This window comes from Eurypyga helias, unplaced genomic scaffold (assembly GCF_000690775.1).
Source record: "Eurypyga helias isolate BGI_N326 unplaced genomic scaffold, ASM69077v1 scaffold23241, whole genome shotgun sequence".
In the NCBI taxonomy this organism is placed as follows: Eukaryota; Metazoa; Chordata; class Aves; order Eurypygiformes; family Eurypygidae; genus Eurypyga; species Eurypyga helias.
Genome location: NW_010229591.1, coordinates 34,748 through 61,393, shown reverse-complemented (window position 1 = coordinate 61,393; position 26,646 = coordinate 34,748). Strand labels below are relative to the sequence as shown.

Genomic DNA, 26,646 nt, shown 5'->3' with positions numbered 1-26,646 from the left:
CAGCAGGAACCAAGAATTCAAGAGCTAGAGCTTTTCATTTAATTAAAAGCTCTTCGTCTTGAACTGTTAATTTTCGGAAAAAGATATCCAGTAGTTCTTCCTCTGATCCACTTTGGTTACTGAATGAAATGGCTCATTTACTCTGAGTTAGCTCTTGAACTGCACGCTTAGGCTTCAGCTCTTGTGAAGAGCTTAGAAGACGATTGGAATCATAGCTGCTTTTCTCCGCACCTCTGGATAAAATCTCTTCAGGTACAGCTTGTGTTTCTTTTGGGCCCAGAGAGACATCTGGATGACCATCAGGAAAGCAAAAATACCAGCTACCAAGGAAAAAGAGTGGAATAAAAAGAAAGGATCATGGGTCTGTTTCTGTGAACACAAGATTGTTTATGAAAAAGTCTGCAGTGTGGGCAGTGACAAGTTAACCCTGCCCTTACTCTCAGCCTTGCAGTTGCTGCTATACCATAGCCTGAGGCTCAGCCTCCACATCCAGATTCACAGAGATGATGTTCACATGTATTTGGCACGCCCTGTATCACATATGACTTGACCATAAATCACAAGGCCTCCTTGGGCATGGTGCCATCTCAACACGGAATTACCCATGGCCTCTCCCGACTATTTTTCTGGCTCTTTGTTTTACTTCTGGCTCCCAAAAATAACAGGGAGCATAGAGGGAGAGCTCAGCCCTGGAACAAGTAGGAAGTAGGTGTACAAACTGATTTAGCTGCCTGGCAGAGAGGTCTCACAAAGCCTAACAACTACAGATGCCTAGGCCCTTGATGAGGTTGTCAGGAGCCAGTTAAGTGGTCTCTTGGGGAACCCGCCCTTCCAGCTAAGTGTCATCTAATGGAAAATGCTTTTACAGGTGCTTTTTACAAGTTCATGGAATCACAGAATGGTTTGGGTGGGAAGGGACCTTAAAGCCCAACCAGTTCCTTCCCCTTGCCATGGGCACGGACACCTTGCACTAGACCAGGTTGCTCCAAGCCTCATCCAGCCTGGCCTTGAACACTTCCAGGGATGGGGCATCCATGGCTTCTCTGGGCAACCTGTTCCTGTCCTTAAATCCAATCTAAATCTCCCCGCTTTCAGTTTCAACCTGTTACCCCTTGTCCTGTCACTACAGACCCTTGTAAAACACCCTCCTCCTGCTAAATTCATTATCCTTTTTTCCTTTAAATGAGCTGGTGGTTCAGGAACGTTCATTTGGCATCTGGCCAAGTTATATTTAGGCCAATTACAGCAAGGATGAGTGTGCTGCCTATGTTGTTGTTCCCTGGCCTTGTAAATGCAGTCCTACAACATCCTCAAATTTTCAGGTCATTTTCACACCAGAGCCAAAAGCACAAAAATGTCATACCTTTTCAAAAAAGATTGAAAGTTTTGGGTTTTGTATGATGCCGTTCAGTCCACTTTTGAAGGTCCTTTCTTTTTCATTTATAAACCACGTGGGACTACTTTTTGCAAGCACCTTTTAGAGGTTTCCATTTTGGAATGGAGAAATAATTACAAAGTGAATGTTTTGGAGAGCTCGGTCCCAGAACCCATATTTGTATGGGTATTTAGGTCTCTAAGGATGCAGGAAAGTACCAAGCAAGAGTTGCAAATGCTGCTAAGCAGGCTGCTATTCACAGGTTCACATAGTGGTAAGGGTTGGAAGGGACCTCTAGAGATCATCCAGTCCAACTCCCCTGCCAGAGCAGGATCCCCTAGAGCAGATCACACAGGAACAAGTCCAGGGGCTTTGGAAAGTCTCCAGGGAAGGAGACTCCCCCACCTCTCTGGGCAGCCTGTTCTGTGCTCTGTTACCCCCACAGGGAAGAAGGGTTTCCTCACGGTCAGGCTGAACCTTCTGTTCAACCCTGTTACAAGCTGGCTGTCTGATACAAGCAAACAGGGAAATGCTACCAGGAACATACATGTTTTTCCTCTTTTGAAATAATAAGTACATCTGTTTTCCTCTCCCTAATAGAAGTATTATGCCAGGTTACAATGCAAAGAAATTTTCCTATATCAAAAGTTACTGACTTTAAATGAAGAATATTGATTTCTTTCTTTTTCTAAATTTCAAAGTCTGTTTTCAGTGTGGAAACAGCAGAAGCAACAATATTGCACAAAAAGCAGAGAGCTGGTTTTGATCGAAAGGTAGTGTTTGTGCTCTCCAAAGCTTTCTGAGGGGAGCACTTTGAGGGTTTACACAGTCATGTCCCATGGGGGATTTGATGACAATATTTGATGTGCCATAAATTTTCTGGCAAATTTTAAATTTCCAGAATTCACTTCTGTAAACAACAATTTAGGAGCTACCTGCACCCTGTTTCAAAGCTTACCTGGCAATGTTTGTGTCATCACTGTGAAACTAATCCAAGATCCAACCTGTTGTAAAGGAGAAGGCACTGTTAAGTGTATACTTTATGTGAAGTGAAAAGGCAAGCTTTCAAATGTGACCACTTCCCCTACAGCTCCCACTGGAAGATGAGCTTGTATTGGCAACAGGAGAGAGGAAAGAAGCTAGAAAGGAATCCCCCAGCATGCTGGGTGGGAGTGAAGAGGTGGGTGGTAAAACCTTGGATCACTGAGGGAGTCTGTAGTGGAGGTGAATATACACAGAAGTCATGATACTGAGGTGAGGGAAGTGAAGGGTCTGGTGGAGAAATATTTATGGGAGCAAGGAGACTCTGACAAACAGAACATAATGATGGATGTGCAGAGGGAACTGCGTGGAGGCGTTGCAGATTTTCTGCAGGCAAAGGCTGAAACACAGTCACCACCTACCCCTTGTATATGAGCAGAAGAAAGTCATGTACCTCATACGTATAGTTGGGACAGGAGACCAGCAGGAAGAGCCACGTGAATGGGTTGTAGGTTGGACTTGGAAAACAGGCTTTACTTCCTTTATGAAAGAAAAATAAATGGGGGGGAAAGAAATCAAATTAGGAAAACCACTTTCACTATGGGAAGGGGAACTGAGCCTTGTCACAACTTGCCCCATCCCCTTGGCCAATGCTCCCAGAGTAAAATGCGTTAAAAAAGTTTCAGTGAAATCTTTTGAGACATAAAATGCTGTTTTTATCCTAGTGAGAATGCTGCTTAGTGATCCATGCATTGGAAAGGTCTGGTGTGTCCAAAGGATGTGACCTTTGTTCAGAGGAAGAGCGAGACAGGTAGCTTAATGTGGACTAACAGGCAGGTGAGGGCTAAGGGCACTCTCCTGGGATACAAGGGATGCAGCTGTATCTTATTCAGCCTGACTCAGGAATGTGAACCTGTCCCCTCTTGCATCCTTATCCCTCATCCCGGGGCAGAACAGGAAAACAACTCCTGAGCTAACAGCATGGCTCGCTCTACAGCCACTGGTAATGCTCACAGACACTGCCACATATGCAGCACATCACTTTTAAGTTCTGCTATCACTAATATTTGCAGGTGCTGATGAATTATTTGCCTCTTGCTGCTTTTAAACTGAATTAGGCCCCTTGAAACAAACAACATAAGCACCTGCCTAAGGTACAGCACATCAAAAGCTTTCTGGAATAGCAGCTGACTTCCCTTGTGTGAAGCTGATCATACTGTGGTGAAGTATTTTCTTGAATAGGGTGTCATAGTGCAAAATTATACCATTATTATCCGAAAGTATATTTACCGTATATATATATATATATATTATTCTCATAGCACAGAAGACCCTGAAACCCCGTGCTTGGAGTAGCCTTTTAAGAGCATATATATACATTGATGCCTGCATCAATGAGTGCTCATGAGTCTACCTTTGTGTATGTGTGTGTATATCTTTCCATGAGATGCGTGTACCTAAAAACTCGGCAATCCAGTATCAAGTTTATGAAACTTACTTAAAATGTAATCCTCTGTTGTCAGTCAGCGGGGTGCTTTAGAGAACTTCCATGCCTAAATTGTTATTTAAATTGCAGTTGTGTATAATTAAGATAAATTTGCTATAAGCTTTGGAACAATGACAATGTTGCTAATGTTTCCTTGTCATCACATTTATTTTGAAGATGTTATACCGATGGCATGGTACCTACTTCATCTTTCTTGATTTTGTGGATGTAGATACATAAATTACTGTATACCATCAGAAGATGGATATGTTAAGCACACTTCAGTCTTAAATAGACAAACAGGAAACAAAGACAGACCTGAATGATTTTGGTGAGCTAAAGCTACGTTGATAAAGTGATTTCCAGCTTCACACATCTGCAAGACATTAAAAACATATTTTCAGTGGTATGCCTAGAATGCTGTGGTAACTGCCTCGTAGTGCATAACCACAATCCCCCTGTTACAAATTAGTCTCTGTATCAGAAAGTATCTACTCCAGAATGACTCTCCGATGGGAAATGTGATCTTTGTCAAACACACAAGGGTCTAGTGAGCACTGTGGGCACAGCCTGGGGTGAAAGCCCGTATTTCAGCTCCGTAGAGCTCAGTGCAGGCAGGCGTCTGGTGCGGTTCCCACACCCAGCATGTGCAGTGTGCTTTGGCTTGGGGAGATCAGAGAGGCTTCCAGGGGTCCAAGGAATTGAGCAACATAATTCTCTGAACTGAATGCCATATCCAGGATTTGGAATTAATCCAGCCTGCAAATAAGCAGGTGAAAAGCTGTTCATGGGTTTTGTAAAGATGTAATGAGTTCATGTGCCTACCCTCTTCCTGCACACACAGTATTATTCCAGGTTCTGCTTTTCCCTGGTTATACCATTTCCAGCCCTAACCAATGTCTCAAACTGTCTTTAATATTTAGATAGTTGAAGATTTTGGAGGAGGTACCATGTCTCCACACGTGGCTTGTAGTACAAGTGATTTCAGATTTGCCTGTGGCTTTCAGTATTTCATCAATTACAACTATGGTAGGGTTACTATTACTACCCATATTTAAAGTAGGAAGTTGTAGGAAAATACATTTCAATTCTTGAAAAAAGAAGTCTGTCAGTTCAACAGTCTAATGTGTTTTACATTCTTCCCCTGCTTTATGAAGAAATTCAAAATGCTGCATACATTTCAATCTCAGGCTGAGTTGAACTTTTTTATGCATTTCTGGGTTTGAAGACTGATTTCTTCTCTCACACTGGAAAAAAATGCAGTGGTATAAAGTTGGGTGTTGATATGTCATTGGTCATTCTAAATTTTGCAAGGCCGGAAAAAATTAAGAAATTAAAATAAAAAGGAAAAGTCCTAAAACCCAGAGATGAAAATGTGTTAAGTCACAAAATTAATACAGAAAAGAGGAAATATGATTGTAATTTTTTAAGTCAGTTCTGAAAGTCATCCATAACAAACTTCAATTAAAAGTAATTGAAAGTAACTTCATTTTGTATTGAAATGTGCCATTATCTCAAAGAACATTGTCGATAGCATTGCAGAAGAATTTTCCCCTTTTTGGCAGAGAGATTTCTGTGGGTTTTGTTAGGAAGGTTTAAATCAGTTCTATTAGCAAAGCTGTTATTCTGTATGGATATGTAGTCACGGGTCACATCCTGTAGTCCTTCTATGTTTTTTAATTACAACTAATTGACTGTCATCTATCATAAACACCAGATGTAAAACACTAAATAGCCAGAAAAGGAAATTCTGTTATAAAATACTGTATCAGAAGCTATAATTCTAGCCATAGCTGTAGGAGTAATTTTAATTTGCGTACTTCCAATTATGAGCTAGGAACATGATTGTTTCTGATTACTATTATTTTAAAGAAAAAAAGTTTCAGAGTTAAAGATGGTTTTGTGAAACACTATATATATATTTTGTGAAATGTGTAATGCCCGTACTGTTGTGGAGCAAGAGAGATTCGCACACTGTGGTTAACACCTACTAATTCTGTAATCAGTTCTAAGTAAAACAAGCAAAGGGCATTTCTGCAGGGATTTTTATTGGCTTACCTTTGCCTCTGCAGCTGCACTCTGCTGTAATTAGCTCTTATGTCCCTCTTTAGAAATGCGGCTGCTAATGCTCTACACCGAGAAGTACTGCTAAATGTAAGCTAGTCCTTAGTGTCTTGGACATAAAATACGGGGCAGTGGAGAACAGTAGAAAAAAAAAGGCTTACCACATAAACCCTCAGCATCAGAAGGATATAGACCGGTTGGAGCGAGTCCAGAGGAGGCCATGGAGATGCTCCGAGGGCTGGAGCCCCTCTGCTATGGGGACAGGCTGAGAGAGTTGGGCTTGTTCAGCCTGGAGAAGAGAAGGCTCCGGGGAGACCTTATTGCACCTTCCAGTACCTGAAGGGGCTACAAGGAAGCTGGGGGGGACTTTTTACAAGGGCAGGGAGTGACAGGACAAGGGGGAACGGGTTTAAATTGAAAGAAGGGAGGTTTAGAATAGCAATCAAGAAGTTCTTCCTGGAGAGGGTTTGGGAGGCACTGGGACAGGTTGCCCAGAGAAGCTGTGGATGCCCCATCCCTGGAAGTGTCCAAGGCCAGGCTGGATGAGGCTTGTAGCAACCTGGTCTAGTGGAAGGTGTCCCTGCCCATGGCAGGGGTGTTGGAACTAGATGGTCTTTAAGGTCCCTTCCAACCCAAACCATTCTGTGATTCTGTAATATTGAAGTCTACATACTGCTGCCCCTCTTTATATTTCATGTGTACCCACATGAGAAAAGCATCCCTGCAAAGCTTAAAATAATTTCTCTAAATATGAGATTCTTGCAGAAGACCCTGCTGATGCTCTTCAAATTACTCAGTACTGTTGTTTACAGCAGATGTATGCACTTAAATCAGGACTTGTAATAAGGACAAACCTTAAAAGAGGGAGGGGGAAAAAAAATCTTCATAATATTTTATTCATATGTTTTAGAAAACTGCTTTGAGTTATTTTATTGTATGTTGCTGTTTTAAATTCATTGTCTGGGAACCTGCCAGAATAAGGTCTGACAGGGAAAGGTTTAGAGTCTCCATGGGTAGGATGTTCTCAAGAGCTACAAGAATTCAGAGCACAGGGCAGGTGCTGATGCAGATCTGAAGGGGATGTCCATGTCTTTTAGCAGGTACCCCAACAGTACTCACTTCTGCTTGATGGCAGCATTTTCCATAAAAGCTATAGCAGGGTATGTTACGTCGAGGAGAGAAAGGACATTTCATTAGAAAAGGAGACCTTTTCTCTAGGGGTTTTGATGAGGTGTAGTTTTACTGGTAGCACTGATTATTCGGGCAGGTGTTTTGCTTGGTTTCAGGTAAGCCCTGAGCTCAGGAAGGGTGCAGACAATAAGGCACTGGGTGCAACACTGCCTACTGCTGCCACAACCTCCTCTCTCCGCAGCACAGGATTATGCTCTCGGCTGGAGAGCCTCATTGAGTGAGTGAACTTCTTCATAGCAGTATTTTCTTGCTTTGCTATACCTTATTAGGGCAGGTAAAGCTAAGAACTGCATGGCCAAGCTGAGGCACACACTGCCAAAACTGTGATCTTTAAGGGTCCCAATTTACGAAAGTGTTTAAATATTGCGAAGAAGTTGGTTGAATGCTTTTCTGAATAGCGTTTGCCTGAATGAGCCTAGACACGTTACTGTCCCCTCTTCCTGTTATATTTCTGGAAACCGATCTGTATCTGAGTTTCAAAGAGGCTGACTGTTTTGGCTACTGACCCATACTTGCTTGGGTAAGCCAACACTCAGCATTTCCAAGTGCAATGCCCACAGAGGACAGAAAAGAGTATACATTCACATGTGAGAATTTCTTATTGAGCCTCTGTCTCACCTTATAATTCATTCAAGCACTGGGTGTGATAGTCTCAACTTCTGCACATTGAGTCACCTACGGGTGAACCCATACATTTTCCTCTCTTCCCAGCAAAGCATGTGTTGACTCACCATGTTACTTACAGGAGTTTAATTCTCCCATGAGGTGGTTATTTAGCTTGTGTTGACTGGAATGCTGGTACCCTAGAAAAACGTGCTACCAAACAATCCAGGTGAGTTATTTCTTACAAATTCCCCCTAAAAGGACACGGGACTTTTAAAGCCACCCTGATGATGCACGGCATCACTGTTTTCAGCTGAGGCCAAAATGCTGCAGCTCAGCATTTCTGCCCACCTTGGGAGCCTGTAACAAAGCTGCCCAAATGCCAGCAGTGCCCTCATCCCTGGGTGGCTCTATGTAGGCTCCTTCCCTCTGGCCTGCTGAAACATCGAACCACGACACTTGAAAAACCATATATCGAACTGTAGCTACACAAAGGCAAGGTCAAACATGCTGAAAAACCAAATGCCAGCTATTCTTCATCATCTGTTCTTTCTCTTGGCATCACCCACTTTGGCATGGATTTTTTTTAATTGTTTTTAATAGCTGTTGAGGTTAAGTTATTCAGAGTAGACAGTACTATTGCAAAGTCTGCTTAGGTTGTAATTCTTCAGTGTTTTAAAAATGGCAAGTTCCCATCTGTCTAAACATTATTTTTTTTTACACAGTTATGGGTGGTAGTAATGCAAATGATGTTCTCGTGGCTCTCAGATACAGTATTTTTTAATAAGCTCTGTACAAGTAAATAGTACTAGGAGATTTCCTGGCCCAGAAAGCTTAATAGATTACCACTAAGTCCACTCAAAGGACACAGGGCTATGGGTGTGGATATATATACACACACAAATGCATACCATACTCCATTTTGCTAAATTGTGACTTGCTCCTATTCCACAATCATTAATAAAACATTTTTTTTTTTTACATACCAGAAAAGCAAGGGCAGCAAAAGAAACTTGTCTGTGGCCAAATGCTAGAAAATAGAATGAAATTATAAATTGCATTTTACGGTAAGCACATGGTTTGCTGTGGGTGAAATTAATCTAGTGCTGAGGAGCAGAAATACTTCTTTCCTGACAGGCTCTGCAGAAAGCATGGGTATTATCACACAGAATATGAAGACAATGCAAACAGTAACAGCTCTCCAGAAATGACAGTCTCTTCACCACTGATCTCAAGGCAGTTTTCACCTAACTTTTTCTAATATTTGTCAGCTTCACCTACCCAAGTCCTTTTCAAAGCAGAGGGAAGTGTTAAATTCCTTGGAAAGGCAAGGGGAGGGATGAAATGAAGGTCAGTGGCAGAACAAGGCTGGGAATCACAGCTTTATCCATAGGCCCTTCTATCTCCATGAGCAGAGAACCCAAGACATTACTCCTTTTTTTTTTTAACTACTGTGGCTTTACCATATAGCCACCATCTGCTTCTCAGTCTCACCATGCAAGAAATATATTTAGCCTCTGCAATTTTTACCTGCCTTTTCCCTGCCCTCTGCTTTCTGCTGCGGTCACTGTAGTGCTGTGTCTTGTTCATCTCCAAAGGTTTACAGTTCTCCAGTAAACCTGGCTCACGGCTGAGGGACACAAACCACATGTATGAACCTCACTTCACTGACCAAGTCTCATCAGGCCTTTACTTTTGAGAACCCTTTTTCTCTCTGGCACACGACTCCTCTATTGTGCCAAGAGCATCTTCACCTCAGAACAACCAGCACATGGCAATGTCTCACTATGGAGCTGCTCAGCAGATGTTCTTCATGGACCCTTTGTCAGCCTGGTTTAATTTACCCTCCTGCATAGCATTCAGCAACTACCCGTTTGTCTTTCCTTACCTATCCCCAAACCAGCCATCTGGATATGGCTGCAGAGGTTGCCTGCTCCTGAACCCAAAATAAACCATCAAGGTTTTACTGATCTAACTAGCTGTGCCAGAGAGCTGGTGATCTCCAGCGTTAGACCCATGGACCTATAATTGTGATTTTAAGGCAATGGCAAGAAATTAGAAGTACTACTTCTGAATGCTTTCCCTGTTGGAAAGGTTGAAGGAATAAATGTGATTTGTGCCTTCAAGTTGTGTCTTGAACAAATTTTCCTTTAGAGTGAAGCCGTACCTACTGATCTGATGGCCCACACTGCTAAAAACTGTGTCTAGGGAGTTTTCAACATCGTTTGCAGCACTACTTTTAAAGCCACACAAAATTCAGCTGTTTTTCAATGAATCTCACAATTTTGAAACAGAACTTTTGAGTTATTTTGAAAGGAAAGCAAGTGCCATGTAGGAGACATTTTTGATTGAAAAACATTAGTACGTTAACGGAGTTAACAGAGTGTAAATAAAAATGGCAAAGCAAATCGTTCCCAGAGCTCATAGGTAAGTATGAGATGCAGGGGAAAAGAAAGACTAAGATGCAGCAAGGAAAGCAAACTTATGACAATTATGCTCAAAGTAATCAAAAGTTCAAAGAGTAAACAAGAAGAAAAAAAAGAAGAAACAGCAGTGCAACAATAAAATATAATGAGAGGGAACAAATTATGAATGAAATATGGAAGTAAAAATAAATAGGAATTTTTTTTCATTTTTATCCAGTAGTATCTGATCAACTCACACAAAAAAAAATTCTTAATTTTTATGAAAAGGATGTACCTTTAAGCAAATAAATATCTTAAAAAAAATAAATTAGCCAGCTCATGCTTTCTTAATGCAAATATTGCAAGTATGAGCAAAATATATCAATCTCTGTGTTTTCTCCACTTGGCCAATATTTTCAGTGAGAAAAAGCTGGAGAACAATTGACTGTCACTGCACAGGCACAGTAGAAGTGCGTCCTGTACAACAACCTTTCTTCTGACAGGGAGTAAAGGCTACTGTCTGATAAATTAGTTATATGCTCTCACGTGGGGTCATCTGTTGATTTTGGAGGACTTGAGGTTGCATGCTATAAAGTTTTTAAAGCCAAGGTGAGTTTTGTGTTCTACGTATACATACATGGTGGCGTATATCGTGGGTGGTTGATGTAGTATGCAATCCAGGAGGTGAATCCCCAGTAAAATGCACAGCCCTGGAACGGACAAAAGATACTTTTTTGTTGTTGTTAGAAAGGGCAATACGCAAATACAAACTGTAACTTTATAAATATAAATTCTGGTAAGATACAAAACCCAGATGACCACTGAAAGACTTTGTGGTGGCTTCTTGAGTCACAGAATATGGATCTTTTAAAGATGCTATGAAGCCACTAAAAACCATAAAGGAATGAACAGTGTAGCATTTTTTTTGTTGTCAAATGTGTTTTATGTCTGGTGTAGGAATCGACATTTGCTTTCTCCTTATTTGATTCTGCTGCCAAAGGGCATATTTCCCTGAGTCGTACTATTAAAAGTCTAAGGCCGGTTAAAACAGCTGAGCTTTTACTGTACCTTAAACTCAACGTTTCCAAGCAAACTAGAGCTAACCAAACAGAAAGCTAAACCAGCCAAGACAATAAAGAGTAAAACTGAATAGGCCTGGTCTAACCCTGCAAAAAAAAAGAGCACACAGTTCCTATAAACGTATTTGAGCTATATGCTCTACTCCCAGGGATTCAGCCCCACTTCACCCTCTTGTTAAAAAGCAGCAGCCCAGCTGTCTCTGCTGGGTGACTGAAGCCGTAGGCTTGGGAAAGCCCAAGCAAAGATAATACCATCATGTTCTTGTCCTGTGTAGGCGTCACTGCTCCCATCCTTTGTAGAAGGAAAAAGCAAAACCCACCAAACAACCAAAACCACCCTGGAGACTGGATGAAGACTTTCTGCACGTCTAAGTTAAGGGTCCAATGCTTAGTACTTTCTTGGGAAGACCAGCGTGCTGGGACTGGCTACAGGTCCATCCCAGAAGTAGGGCTGGAAGTCAGGATTTCTCTTTTCAGTCTTTTTATGCAATGCCACTGTGGTACATGAGGGGACAACAGTAACTGTGGATCCTTAACTCCCACATGCATGAATCACTTTGGCAATGTCACTCTGATTCCAAAGCTGTTTAGCTTATATTCCTCTTTTTTTTTTTTCTTAAACACTGTGTAATCTAAAACAACATCTCTAGCTGATCTTCTCTCTAGCTCTTCTTCTAGCTCCTTTCTGACTGGAATTGAGTCGAGCCCCCTGTCATGGATATTATTTTTACCTCCTTCAATAAAATCTGAAATGCATTGCAAAACTTTTAAAGGGAGGGTCACACTGGATGGGGTAAGGGCTGGGGAGATACAAAATGACTGAAATTGAGTGTATGAAATAAAAGAAAGGATACCCTATGTGTCTCTGACACACAGTTGAAATTCAAGAGTCTTTGGGAGGCAGAAGACTTCAGGCCAGCCTAGCACCTTCCTTCCAATGACCTCTATCTACAGAATGAGATTTTTTTTTTCCTAGTTGTAATTTGATTTTTGCTTCCTAATGCAAGACCTGTCTTTTATTCCATATTTATATTGCACTGAGGAAGTGGAGTGTGATTTCTGTCAGCATTGCTTGATGTTGCAGCAGCATATCTCATAATAAAATAGCATTCAGTCTGAAAAATATCCTGGACATGACAATCAGACCCTTGGGTGGACGAGTCAAAGTGGACATTGACATGCGGGAGCTCAGACGGACATTGATTTCAATTCATGTCCTTGGGGACGTGGCCCTGAAATTCTTCCTATAAAGGTGTTTTGACTAATCATAATTCCTGGAGCTGGAAAATAGATTAATTTTTTATTTTCCTATCTTCTTCCAAGGACTGCTTTGATATGAGGATAAACATACTGTCACCTTTATCATATTTTTCAGAGGAGTGTGCCCTCCTGAAAACTTGTGAACAAATAGCGTCTCCAGAAGATGTCTGATGTAGTGCAAACAATGGCAGAAGCAGGCCAGGCTGGAAGAAAATAGAAGGAAATTAAGGTAAAGATTGCTTTTTATCACAGTTTAATGTCACAAAAGGAACAAGAACTAGTATTCCAAAACCACAGTCACACTGAAATTGTGGGATTTAAGATATTGTCTTAATTGGAGCATCTGGAACCAAAGATTAATGGAATCATTTTCAGTGCTATACAAAGTTGCTTTCATTTTGCAGGGGAGCAACTTATTTTTACTAGCCTTGAAATAAAAAGAGCTCCTCGAGCTCCACATGTGATGCATAGCCCTGACAAGACATTAAACCAGGACAGCTGTGTATACAAGCAGGCATCTGCCATGCTTTTCTAAGACACGTCTCCCATGTTTTAAGGCCACCTTAATGCTCCTGTAGGATGTCTCTGACATTTAAAAACATTGTGAATATCTTCTGAATGGTTTCCTTGTCCTTTGCCAACTCAAGTAGCTGCATGGAGGTAGTGTGTATTTCATTTCCTTGTGGACGCAAAATGAGATTTTGTAGCAAAGTTAATCCATTCTGATGGCTTTTTTGTTCCCCATTACAAAGAAATGAGGTAATTGTTGTAGAAATTATTATACCGATTCTCTTTTGAGGAAGATTATGAAACAATAACAGGCGTTGCTGATTTGCTTCTGAGAATGAGTTGCAGCTCATGGTGATTGAGTTTCAGAAACAAATGTCAAGAGTGATTCCTGGTGGCATTTTATCTTGGTTACATTTACCGTACTGGCAGAGCCCGTCTCACTGCAAACCAATTATAAGACATAAATGAAAAGTGGTTTTCAGCATGTGAAATCTCAAATACTTCTATTATGCATCTTGTATGATAGCCAGAGTCAAAGATTAAACAATTTCAAAGTAATTAAACCAGAGAGAGTTGAACTAAGAATATTTCAAACAACTAATGACTTATCCAAAGACTTCAGCAAACTTCCAGCTTTGCTGGGATTTTTAAAATTAATTTGTCTTAGGGTGGGAACCTCAGATGAACCTGTTAATGAGTGGTCACTGGAAGGATTCTGCAAACCCCTTACCCACTTAAAGGAAGGTAAAGTTATTGCTGACTCTTCTGCACAACCAGAAACTCCTATTAAATGTATGACCAAGAGAAGGAAGGCAAGCGTCTTGCAGCTCTGGATTTGAATTTAACTATTGTGTGTTCTCATTCCCAGCTCCACTAACTCCTTTACTGTCTCTCCAAGTCTTTGTTGCTCCATCTGTAAATGGTATTATAACTCACTGTGTTTCTCTGTTGTATAGCATCTCCCTTGATTCTGCAGTCATAGTGTGGAAAAAGTCCTGTGGGAAAGCTGTATGGTTCCTTGAGGCTCCAAGTTCCCTGTGCACCCTCCCAGTGCTCCAAATTAGGCAGGCGATAGGCTTTCCTTGTTCACATTCCACCCCTCTGGGTGGAAAGAATCCCCCAGAATGGGGACGATGACACCGAAGAAAACTAAGTTCCTTAAGCGTGAAAGTCCCCAGCCTGGCTGGTGCATTAACCACCGGAGGGGCACAGTCGGTGACGGCAGTGCCTTGAGCCCTCCAGGCACTTATCGTGTAGAGCTGCTTGCCATTTGCTTGTCTGGAACAGTTCTTAATCCCTCCCATCGATCCGGTCTGCTTTGCTTCTTCCGGAATCAGTCAAAAGGCTTGGGAATGGCAGGGGCTGTCGAAGGTCATTGGCTCTCCTCTTTTTGTTGCTTTTTGGCACGCTCTGGAGTTCCAGCAGGCTGTGTTTCCTTGTGGTCAGCTCCTACTGTATTATATCAAGCAGTTTAATTTTCCTTGTTGGCGTTACTGTTCCCGTGACAGAGAGAAGCAAAATCTGTCTGGTTTATGCTTATATATAAGCTCCTCTGATTCGTTTCTGTACAGCTAAATACAACCTCTGCTCTTCACTGTTCTTTAACAGTGGCTGAGCTCTTATTTTTGTTTGTCACTTAAGTGTTTTATTTCTTTAAAGTCTTTCAGAACTCAAATATGTTGTGTGTGGCCCTGGGGAAGAATTACAGTTTGAAGAGGTTAGGTTCTGAATTCCTCTGGTGCTTCTGTTGTTCTTGACCTGACTCATGACTTGTAAACCTCTCAAAATTCCTCCCTGTTGTGTCTAGGTGCGAGCTGGAGGTGGGGGGTGATTATCTTTTGTGGTGGATGATGCTCCTCGTGAGTGGGAATGCGCTGTAAAGAGACTGGGAGTGGAACATCTGAAGTTTTATCCTCTCTTTCTCTGTCAAACGTGACTTTGGGTTATCACCCACTGTGTCTAGACTGCAAACTGTTGGGGAAAATACTACATCTCCCATTGTGACGAGGTGCAGCAAACATTCCAACTGGGATCCCATTTTTGGTCAGGTTTATAAGCGCTGCTCAATGCCAAACCGCTATCGATAAGAACAATCTGAAACTCCCGCTTACTCTGAGACCAGGCATGTAGTCTTACACCCCCCTTAAACTCCTCAGCCCTGGAAGTGGTCTCCATCCCTCTGGCTCCTTGTCCACCAGGAAAATAGTTAACGCAAGTGCCACTTACTGTACCACTGGATGGCGGAAGTTCTTGGTGCTTTCCACTTGATCATAAATAGTTGAGAGGCGAATGTAAAACAGCAGATATATTAGAAGAGGCCCGGTGTATTCTGTTAGAAAAAACTAGAAATGAAAAATAGAATAGCTGTGTCAGGGTAGGAACTTTTACCAATAAAAGGCAGGAGAAAAAGAATGCCCCTATGCACGACTCCCATTCATCCTTCAAATGGCATTTTGGCTTAATTTTGAGGGCTTAAATGACATGCAGTGGGTTTTTTTTCTGCTGTCTCTTTCACAAAAGAGTAAAATCCATCAAGGAGATAAGAGAGAGTTTTCTGTGCAGAACATTAAACCAGACAGGAAGGCTTTATGGAAAGTGGTCAGAATCACAGTTATCTCCCCTTTATAGTTTTGGCTGTGCCATCAGAAGCCTATTTGGCATCTAAATAACACTGAAAATCAAGGCCCAAAAGCTGAAGGCAGCTTGCTTTCTGCCAGTGTTTTTCACAATTAACTGATACATCAGTTAAAAGCCGAGCAAGCCTGACAGAAACAAACACAGATTTGAATCCTGGTTGCTAGCAGCAACATGTGGAAGGGAGGGGTCATAGCTTGGAATTTGGTGGTGGGCAGAAGAGCAGGACCTGGATGCCTGGTGGATGGTGCTTTGAGCCTTTGATTGGTGACGGAGCGGGACTCCTCCCTGTGCAGGCATCAGCAGAAGTAGCCTGCGGTGGGCAGGCTGGACAAGTAGGATACCCTGTAAACCAGAAAGGAGTCATTTCGTCACCCCTATGAGCCACAGAGTGCCGATAGCAGATACAGGGGCAGAGCTATAGTGCTGCCAGGAGCCACCCTCAGTTTGACATTCTGGCTTGGGTTTGGTACAGCCTGTATTTCTGTTTGTCAGGGCACGCTCGTAGCTGCAAACAGTTGGAGGAAGTAAAACATGGTTGAAGTGATGCGAGTTCTGCGTTCGATCGTTTTTCCCCACTGGAATGAATCTCAGAATAAAATGGAAATGGTGTAGCTCAACATGTTTACCAGGACCAGCAACTAGCAAATCGTAACTCAAGTGCACAGTATTGCTTAAGGGATAAAGATTCATAACTAATGGGCCGTTTGATTTAAGGTGGCTATTTGCACTGCTGTAGAACTGTTACGGATAAATACCTGTGGCTTAAGGAAGCAGCACTGGGTTTAGGCTGCCTTTCTCAAAGGTAGTATTTGACAGGCAGTCTGACCCCCAGTTTGCTGTTCTTCTAATCATTCTTCAGAAGGGCTTGGAAACAGAGAGGTTTTCCTGCAGAAATATTCTGCAATTAGGCTTCCTTCATTTGGGATCCTCAGTACCATTTCTTTTTCTCTGGTAGAAGGGGAAAATTTTTGAAATTTAAGCCTTTCGTAGCAGGTCTCCAAAAGAGACTTGCATGTTCTCTACCAGGGAAATGTCAAATTCCCTTTGGTTCCACGTGACGCCGTGATTTCTGTGCTCCGTTGACTCTGCATGATCCCAAGAGTGGTTGTGCGTGTATGAAAACATTTAATCAGGGGGTGTTTAGGAGCCCACATTGTTGTGGAACACACCACAGCCAAGGGCTTATCAGAGTTTTGTCCTAATAGCAGTTGCATTGGGCTGATCCTAACTGTGAGCCCAGTGTGTTAGGCACTCTGCAAACACTGTACGAAGCAGCCTCCGCTATTAAAACCTAATAAACTAAATACAGACAGTGGTGGTATAAGAGAGAGAGGTGCAGATAACTACAGTCTGGGCAGGTCAGTGTAAGGGCTTGGAATGAGCTGCTTTTCTTCAGTGTAGGCTTTTTCTCAGACTTGAGTTGCACCACAAAATACACTCCGAAGTGCCAGCTTTTGTCATGTGTTTGGCATGAAAATATTACAAAGCTGCCAGGAAAAGTTTGGCAGGACTTAGCACCAAGTTGTGGTAACTTGTCAGTGTGCCTTCTCCCCTTACCCCCTGCCTGATTTCTTATCCTGAAAGGAGAAGGAAAGCTTCAGGAAAATCCAGCCTCTATTTAATGGCCAAAGCTACCAGCCACTTGACACCCGAATCCCTGTGACTGAGTGAGGAAGTGTTTTTGATGTAGGAGGGGGGATGCTTCAGTTGCGGTTTGTAGAGATGAGCAGCACTGACATGCTCAGGGTGCTTTACAGGACAGGGACAAGGTCCTGTGTGTCATTCACATCCAACACAAAGCGTTCCTCGCCCATGCGGACGATCCAGGGTCAGCTGAGATGTGCAGTCAAAGGAGGTATTGTCTGGCAGGCGAGACTGTATTTGCCTTTGTCATAACTGCGTCACACTGCTGGAACATAGAGATCACTCGTATTCTGTTCTAGGGGATGAGGTTCAATTTACTGCAGTATTTTAGGGGTATTTTTTAAATTTTGGGTGACATTTCAGTCTGTTTCCCTCTGCTGCATTTCCCATTCTACAACCTCTGCTCTCCTCTAGCCCACTGATTTTACAATCATCAGAAAGGAAAAGTGAGTTCCGGAAAGGCAGGCAGAGACAATCTGCTAAAAATCCCATGAGTTCAAGTGGGTGGAAAGGGGAAGTAATCTTAAATTTACACAAAATTACAATCTGATATAGCCATTGGCAACCAAAGGCAAGCAGCATTCTTCTGCTATTGATTATCAATGAACATAGGCAATTAAGCCTACCTAGTATCTTCATACTCATCTATAGCTGACTAATTGCTGGGCTTGGGGAGTTATTAGTTGTGTTAAGGATCACTTCAACCTATCATTTTTACAGATACTCGAAAAACCTACAAAACTACTAAGATACTAATTCCTGATAAAAATAATAATCAAATTTTAAACAAACCCCTGAAAGTAACAACATCATAGCTTGTACTTTATGGACAAAAACCAAATGAAACCATTTTGTAAAAAAAAAAAAAAAGGGATCAATTAAAATACAGAGCATTTTACTTCTGAAGAAAGGTAAATAACATCCAATATTTAGAAGAAAATTACTTTGTCTTTAGCATCTTGTTGACCTGTCCAGATTATTTTGATGCATTTGATACAGCCAGATATGGTCATCCATAGTAAACACAAAGACGTTTTCCTGGAGGAGTGTTACATCTCTGTTAGAATGTGCATAGCTCACAGAACTTGAGTTCATTATTAACTCCCTGAAGAAAGAAAACAGAAGATTGTACTTTTTTTTTTCCACATTTGTACACTCTATTTCATATTTCATATCTTGGACATTGTCCAGTTTTCTTGCCTTCCTTCTCTCCTCTCCAATGTCTGGCATTACATACTCTGTATACCTCTTACTCTCAGTGGCACAGAGAAAGTGCTGTTCCTGAATCAAACCCCTCCCAGACATGAGCCCCATAGAGGGTGCTAAACTCAAGCTGCTTTAACTGTCTCAATTATCAGGTCCTTGGAGACCTGACTCAGTAATACCTAACCTGGAAACATCTACTGCATAAACAATAAATCAGAGATCTGAAATATGTCAAAAGAAAGCTATTGTAGGCGTCTCCATCATTTAAGAGATGATGAGACGAATGGTAAAACAATACAGGATAGCTAATTTGCAAACCAGCAAGGAATCTCATCTTGCATGAGTCAGGCTTTGCCAGCTTCTTGTATCTGTTCAGATGATCATGCCAGTAACACCTCACTGAAATGGGAAACAACCAGGTCAGGAATTATCATCATAGGATCACAGAATGGTTTGGGTTGGAAGGGACCTTAAAGATCATCTAGTTCCAACCCCCCTGCCATGGGCAGGGACCCCAGACCTTATAAAGCAGAGGGTATGTTTAGGGTGATATGAATGCAGCAGAGGTGAAAGCAGCTCTTTAAAGTTATTTCAGGGAATGGGAGGTTAGTTTTGTGGCTGTTAGGGGCAACGGGCGTAGTGACACCATCCCAACAGGGTTACTGCAGGGAATGGAAAGATTTTGGGGAGTTAATAGCACCGCGTGTACTGATTGAGAAAAGGCATAAAAGGACCAAAGGAATCTATAAACAAAAGGGGTGGAGTGGAGGGAGTCTGAAAAGAGCCCAATGGAACCTTTATAAATGAACAGCCTACGGATTAGCAATCTTCACATGAGGGCATCAGCTAATTCCTCTCTGTAATGTTTACGACATGCCCTTTCTACAATGCCACACAGCACACCCCGTCTTGTATCATGTTGCCTTTTGGCACAGTCTCGCATTATCTCATTTATGACAAGCTACGGAACAGAGCTGCGGAAAGGACGTACAGCCTTTTCCATACTGATCCCTTCCCGCAGCTCTTTCCATGCCATGTAGGGGCAGTTTCCCAGTTCATCAGTGCTGGTCGTGATGTTTTCTCTTCCAGTGCCAACGGGATGTCTGGGTTCAAGCAGGGGAAGCGAAGGGTGTAGTGTGAGGATAATACCTGCAGCCGGGACAACGACTTTGGGCCATTGCCCGAAGCTCTCAGCACAGCAAGAGAGAGAAAATAGCTCGAGCATGTCCTGGGTAACTTTGACGGAAAAGCAGCTGCAGTATATAAATTATCTAGTGGGCAGAGCATAGTGGCCCTGATAAATGAGACAAAGGCACTAGTTGCAGGTCTGAGCCAGGGTCAGACTGAGTCAGTGCATACCACATAAAGAGGAGGATCTACTACATTCAGACAGGCAGACCATTACTATGTGCCAATGTACCGAGAGCAGCTGGGATTTCTGCGAAACCCAAGAGAAACAGGCAGTTGAACCCCTCCCCAGTTCCCAAATCACATTAAACTTAGCATCTAACTACCTTAGATGGCTTTTTACAATCCCAGCCCTAAGTACCTGAGCTAACGATCATTAAGAAATATTAATTTCCAGACTAATTTCTACTTCATGGGCTTTGCTACCTCATTAAAGGCCATATAGTTACCTGGGGATGATAACAGCATAATTTTAGCAGCATCTCTAAATCTTTACCTTTTAAATTTTTTTTATTTTCCTGTTTCTAAAAATCCTCAGCAGCAGCAGTTTTGCATCGAGTGGTACAGTTCTTAAGGGCTGATTGAATATTTGATAATTTTTGTTCCAGTTCTCATGGAACTAGCAGATCCATTCTGCAGAAGTTAAATAGCACACGCAGGGGCACCTGAAACCTCCCTTGTCTGGGCAGATTTCGCAGTGACTCTGTGCCTAGGAGTATTTCAGGCTTCAGCTCGATATTTACTGCAAATAACAGAGATGGGGATGGATTTGCTGTAAGATTTTATAGGCAAATTGCAGCTGACTCATGACAGCTTCAGGAGCTGGGGAGTGAACAGTGATGGATGCTGTTTCTCCCTGAGCCAGGCCTGTGCTCCCTCTGGAAAAAGGGAGGTGAAATCCCAGCTTCCTTCTGTCCCTTCTCCTAAGACTGAGCTGTATGAAAACACAGGTTTGGCATCAGGACCACATCAAACTCTCATCAAGATTGTCCCCTGAGAGCACAACCCTTTGCATGTTTCTTACTCAAAATAGAAAATTAACAAATACTCTCCTTATATACACACACACACACATATACACGTTACATATGTTTGTACCTATAAATATTCAGCGAAGCACTCGAGTTCTGTTTGTAACCAAACACCAAAGTGGGCTCAGATTTGCTGCCAAATCTTTACAGGGATTTGACAGCATTTTGAAATCTGCTTTATAATGTCTATCATTTTAAAATGTATATCCATCATCTGCTATGTAGATGCCTAAATGAAATAGTGTTTTGGCTATTACTTATAACCTCAGCTAACCCTTCCATGCTGCTTTTCATCCTCAAAGCACTTTGCAAAGAGGAAAATACTGTTATTTTCTTGCCACAGATCTGGAAACTGAGATAGAGACAAATTCAGTGACTTGACAAGGTCACCAGAAAAGGTGAGAAAAGACTGACAAAGGGGCATCTGGTCTTCCCAAATACTGGCTCACTCTCTGGTTCACTGTCCCAGACACTTGGTGCACTCTCTGGCTTATGCATCCTAGGGGAACTAAACTTCTCAATTTTGCATAGATTGATGAATTGCCAGTTACTCTAAATACACATGGGAAAGGGTTTGCACTTATCAGCACCATACATCAAGTAGCTCTTTGTTCCTTAAGTAGCAGGAAGGGTTTAAGCATAAAGTTGTGTATAATTGAAACAGCTCGTGCTGTTTATGCTTAACTGAATTCTCTCTACCTTCTTTTTGTGTTTGAAGCAGTAAAAACTCGAGGGTATTACTATAAACACTTATGCATAGGTTCTGCAGCCTGTACTGTGCTCAACAGCAACTAAAACGTTCACCTCTCGGCATTAATTTTCCTAGTAGTTCCGAAACTCCCTTTGGCACCTGAAAAATTGACACGCTGGCAGGGTTCTTCGTGAGCTTGTGGCGTTTGTTGCTGAGACCGAGAGAAATTGTTGCAAGGCTGTTTGCCTTATTAGAAGCAGCGTCCGAAGAATCCCAATCAGCCAGTTGGGCAGTTTCAGAGGTCTCCCCTTATCGGTTGGCTTCACGCTGCCACGGGGCAGTAACAAAGAGCCAAAAGTGTGTGTGGCCCAAGGAAAGGCACAAACAATATAAAACCATGGCAAGAAATCACGCACATGCAAGCTGTTCTCTCCTGATAACCCTGGAGGTTGAAAACTATTAGACTTAATTAAATGAAAAATAAGACCAATCTTGCGTGTGTAGTTTGCCTTTGTGAAAGGTTACAGTGTTTTGGAAGTTCATAGCATTTGACTGGGATCAGCTCAAGACTTGACTGACTGCACCAAGGTAGAGCAACACTCACTGTGTGTAATATGATGTGTTCAGGCAGAAACCTCTGCCAAGTACAATCTGTTAGCTCTAAAATGGAGGTGTTTTGCATTACAAATAATTGTAGTTGGAAAAGGGACTATAGAGGAAAGAGCAACTTCTGGTTTGGTTTTCTTTTCCTGGAGATCATCATCTATGATCAAATTATCTATTGATCCAAGAGATTTAGCAATGAAAAGCCGTTTGGAGATTTCTCTCACTTTGGCACTTTGTTGTAGCCGCTCTTAAGCCACCCACAGATTTACACAGAATCACACGTTCTGTTTATTTGGCACTGCTGCAAAGTTTTCCAGGTACCCACAATTCCCTGAAAGAGTTATTCAATTTGTAGGGTTCTGTCCTGTAACTGTGTTTAAATTGGCCACAAAATATGCAAGCTCTGATACGTATCTGCTGAGAAATACATTCAGTGATATTTTCCACTGATCCATCCTACAGATCCTCAGGGCTCTCTCTTACCTTGATCTCAAATTCCTTCCTAAGCAATAATCATATGAGTTTTCTTACATTTATCTTCTTCACTGGCCCACAAGTTTCCTGGGACTCCCAACCCTCCCACTCCTTCAAATTCCTCGCAACCTGGCTCTTTTTCTTACGTTATAATTGTCTGTACTTCTACATGCCATTGAGAGGATATAAACCTTTACTGAAATCTCTTCTATTCCCAAATTAGGGAGAACATCTTCAGATGTTGCCTATGGGAAGCCCAAAGCTGACCTCAGTATAGAGAAGGTGGAGAGAATGAGTTTGCGGCAGTTTGGCTGCCTCCTTTTCAAACCCATCAATAGAATCATAGAACGGTTTGGGTCGGAAGGGACCTTAAAGATCACCTAGTTCCAACCCCCCTGCCGTGGGCAGGGACACCTTCCACTAGACCAGGTTGCTCCAAGCCTCATCCAGCCTGGCCTTGGACACTTCCAGGGATGGGGCATCCACAGCTTCTCTGGGCAACCTGTCCCAGTGCCTCCCCACCCTCTCCGGGAAGAACTTCTTCCTGATATCCAATCCAAACCTCCCCCCTTTCAATTTAAACCCGTTACCCCTTGTTCTGTCACTACAGACCCTTGTAAAAAGCCCCCCCAGCTTCCTTGTAGCCCCCTTCAGATACTGTGAATACTCATAAATTACTTCATTTCACACTCATCCCACTGACTTCATGGCGTTGTTCCACATGTACAGGACCCAACTGAGTGAGCTCTGCCAGCCAACTGCTCCTCCCCTACTCACCACCCACCCGCAGAACAGAAAACCTTTGGTGCCCTGAGTGAGGAAAGAACCACACTGACCGAAACACCGCCTTTCCTCCAAGGGAACAGGCGCAGCTTGTTATTCAACAGCACGCACTTCCTCGCTCTGTACCCTGCCATGCATACCCACAAAGCTTCCAACGCAGATCTCTTGGCTTCTTGTTCATTTTCCACTATGTCTAACTCGGTGATAATTTTGCTTGCCAGCCAGAAGGGAATAGACCAATTAGTGAATATGTGGATTTTCAGATTTGAAAGATGTTCTTGGGTTTAAATAAGTGTTAATCTCCACATTTCTAAATTGAACAGAACCTTTTTTTCATTGGAAAATTTGAAATTATTCCAGAAAAATTATGTATACTACAATCTTAAACCTATTAAATACAGCTCCATTTTTCAGACAGCTCTGTTTTACACCAGCAGAAGTCTGTTAAGTGGTAACTCAGATCAGGGAGAATCAAAGGTTTTCTTTGTGATTATTTTTTTCTATCGCAGAGATGTGTGGAATCAGAGTCACATAGGGGAGGGTATGCAAGAGGGAGGACTGAACAAATACAAAGCAAAAAAAATGCACAACCTAAGGAACTGTGATCCAAGCAAATGGAGCAGTTCTGCCAGCTTCAGTATTTTCAGGCTCTCAGGATTCAAAGTATTTAAGCAATGCCTAATTTTAAATCACAGTTGCAAAAAAATATTTACCAAATTACTGTGTTTCAGGGTTAATCTTATGAAATTCAGAGACTTGGAGATAAAATATGTTTTTCACAGTTCTATGCTGTTTTCTCAGTTCTATTTTGATCCTCCTGGTAGCCTGCCTGCGTAGCAACTAGGCAACAGAAGCTGATAAATCAGAAATCTCAATCACTACTCAAATGAGGAAAGCTTTAACAGAAGTCTGAAGTTTAGCAGGAAGGATGGTTTTCTTCTTCCTTTTGACTACAGCAGCTGTATGCATTATTAGGGGTAAAATACCAGTCATGTTTCAAAAAAGTCACATGCCCCACCCTAGTATATAGAAAGAGGTCTCTGTCAAACATGCTTAGGTCCAAAATTGGACAGATTAAAAATAAAACCCATCACTCTAATGTTGGGAATTTCAGACACCTCTGAGGGTACAATCTTTGCAGGAGGCACATAGAAAAGATCTGTAAACTCAGCTGCCATTAGTATCTCTGCAGCATCAGTCAGCAAACCTCAACTGTCCCCTCCAGGTAGGGTAAAGGAATTGGTAAATCCTGTGCAGATGTAAATGATGTGTTTCAGATAATATTTGTTTTACAAAAAAGAAGGCAGAGTAGAGAGAGAATTCTAACAAAATCCACGATACTAAGAAACAGGTTTTGTTTTCTCCCTGAATTGCTTTCTGAAGATGACCCTTGAGGATTTCCATTCTTCTGAAAGAGCCAGATGAGGTGGGATTTCTACCCACATTAATGGCCTCATTATCTAAAGAAATAATTGCTCCAGTGGAGGAAAACTGCAAATCCCTCACCCCAGTTTGTCCTCTCGCCTCCCTCAGAGCAACGCAGCATCCCAGTTCTTGTTGAAATACAGTCAACCAGTCTCAGAGCAGGGGTGTAACCTGGGCTGAGGGGATGTCTGGCCTTTCTCAGCACAAAACACCACAAATATTTGAGTCACTGTGCAACCGCATTCGAAGAAGGCTGAGGATGAGAAGGAAACATCCTTCCTACAAAGTTGCAGCCTCTGACAAAGGGACTGATAGACAACAAACTCTCGAGCCACCAAGGAGGAGTGTGACAAGGACTGTAAATCAGAGACCATGCATGCTCCAAAGGGGAAGCCGAGGTTTCTTGATTCAGAAATATGCTGCTAGACTTAGGGACCCAAAGTGTTTGGGAACAGACAACAGCAGCATCTTTTATTTTACAATGGAGGGCACTACTCCCAGGAGGTGGGTACCATGTTTCCCTTTTTAAAAAACACAAGTACATCGTATTGGTGTAAACCCCCAGTATTGGATGTTTTAATGTTCTTGATCCTTAAGTGTGATCTCCAATGAGGTGACAAAGTCTCAGAAGATTCACCTCTGGGGTTAGTTTTCCCCTAGACAGACCCACGCCCAATGCATTGACCTAAAGAGCACCAACGTGTCTCCATGTGCTTTTGTGTGTTTTTTGAGCCCAGACCTGAATGTGGCCCTTTGTACCTCCACTACCATTTTGCTGACAAGATAAGAATATTTTTCTTCTGTGCCTTGTTTATTTAAATGTCAGCCCTTCAAATTAGTATCATCCCTCACACTGTGCATAAATCTGATAGACCATCAAGGGGGATGGGAGAATAGGAGCTCTAAGAAGAGTAAAAATGGCAGTAAAACTATACATCCTGTGTACAAATCCCTTCTTAATTGCTGTTTTTAGAATACAATCTTCTGTGAACTTCCTCTCTATTGCTATAGACTAGCTATAATGTAAAAATCTCTTGACTGTTTTAATGATGTGGCTAGGAAGAAAATTTCTCCCACTGAGAATGGAGACAATTTAGAATATGGAACAGAGTGGGAAGAGATGAATATTCAGAAACTCAAGGAGTCAACTTTCTGCACACAAAGATTAAATCATAAAAAATGCCACTGCCTGCAATATCAATGCCTAGTCATAACTGCACTATTTATAATGGGATATTAAGCTTTAGTTATGTTACTGTCTTAGGCTACATAAACCACTGGGAAAGGAGAGAATAAATAAGGTTCTTGCAGATTACTTAGCTGCAGCAAACAGGAAGCTGCACTACTCACAATTTTGCTTTGCAAGGAAATTCCACAGTTGAGAGGTAGTGGGATGGGTTGGGATGGGAAACAGGACCCCAGTTATCATTAATCAGTATGGCCCCAGGAGGCCATTAATCATTATGGGAACCAGTGGGGTGAAGCCTCAGCCTTGGTAAACTCGCAGACCTCTACTGAAACAGGTAGGTCATACAGTGTGACACTGAAGTAAACTGCTTGTCACCACCGGGAGACTTGGGTCCTGTTGTTAGAACTGGGAAGGATAGATACAGGTCATGTTCTTCTTTGCAGGGGCTAAAACTTCCCAGGAGCTGGGCTGCTAGGGGCTGTCTGCTTCCCCGGGGAGAGAGAAATGCACATGACCTTGAGATGGATATGTGACCTTACGGTGCTCATCCAGAAGCTGACTCTTCCCAAAGCCAGGGGCAGTTCTGCCTGTAACATCCACCTTGAGTGTACTGGTGAATGGATAAGGAGCTGTAAAATAGCATGTCTGTTCTAAGTGTCTTGCAGTAATGCTCCTTTGCCCATACTGACCTACTGGAGAGAGGAACCATCACTATCATCTGCAAGCTGCTTAAAGACCTAACACTCACGCTCTCCATCCATATTGGCCCAGCCAAGGAAGGACAGTGGCTCCTCAATGGGCCTTGCAGTCACAGCACG

The 26,646-nt window shown here is 42.3% G+C and overlaps 1 protein-coding gene across 1 annotated transcript in view; it reads right to left on the bottom strand.

Moving 5' to 3' along the window:
• Window positions 1–192: 192 nt before the first annotated feature.
• TECRL (trans-2,3-enoyl-CoA reductase-like) overlaps window positions 193–26,646 on the bottom strand; it is a 48,782-nt gene continuing 22,328 nt past the window's right edge. The window contains exons 5-12 of the mRNA XM_010160466.1: window positions 15,181–15,296; window positions 12,542–12,647; window positions 10,743–10,815; window positions 8,687–8,730; window positions 4,161–4,218; window positions 2,811–2,896; window positions 2,334–2,379; window positions 193–320 (exon numbers count right to left, since the gene is read on the bottom strand). Coding sequence (XP_010158768.1) covers window positions 193–320; window positions 2,334–2,379; window positions 2,811–2,896; window positions 4,161–4,218; window positions 8,687–8,730; window positions 10,743–10,815; window positions 12,542–12,647; window positions 15,181–15,296 — 657 coding nt within the window. The remainder of the gene's footprint in view (window positions 321–2,333; window positions 2,380–2,810; window positions 2,897–4,160; window positions 4,219–8,686; window positions 8,731–10,742; window positions 10,816–12,541; window positions 12,648–15,180; window positions 15,297–26,646) is intronic.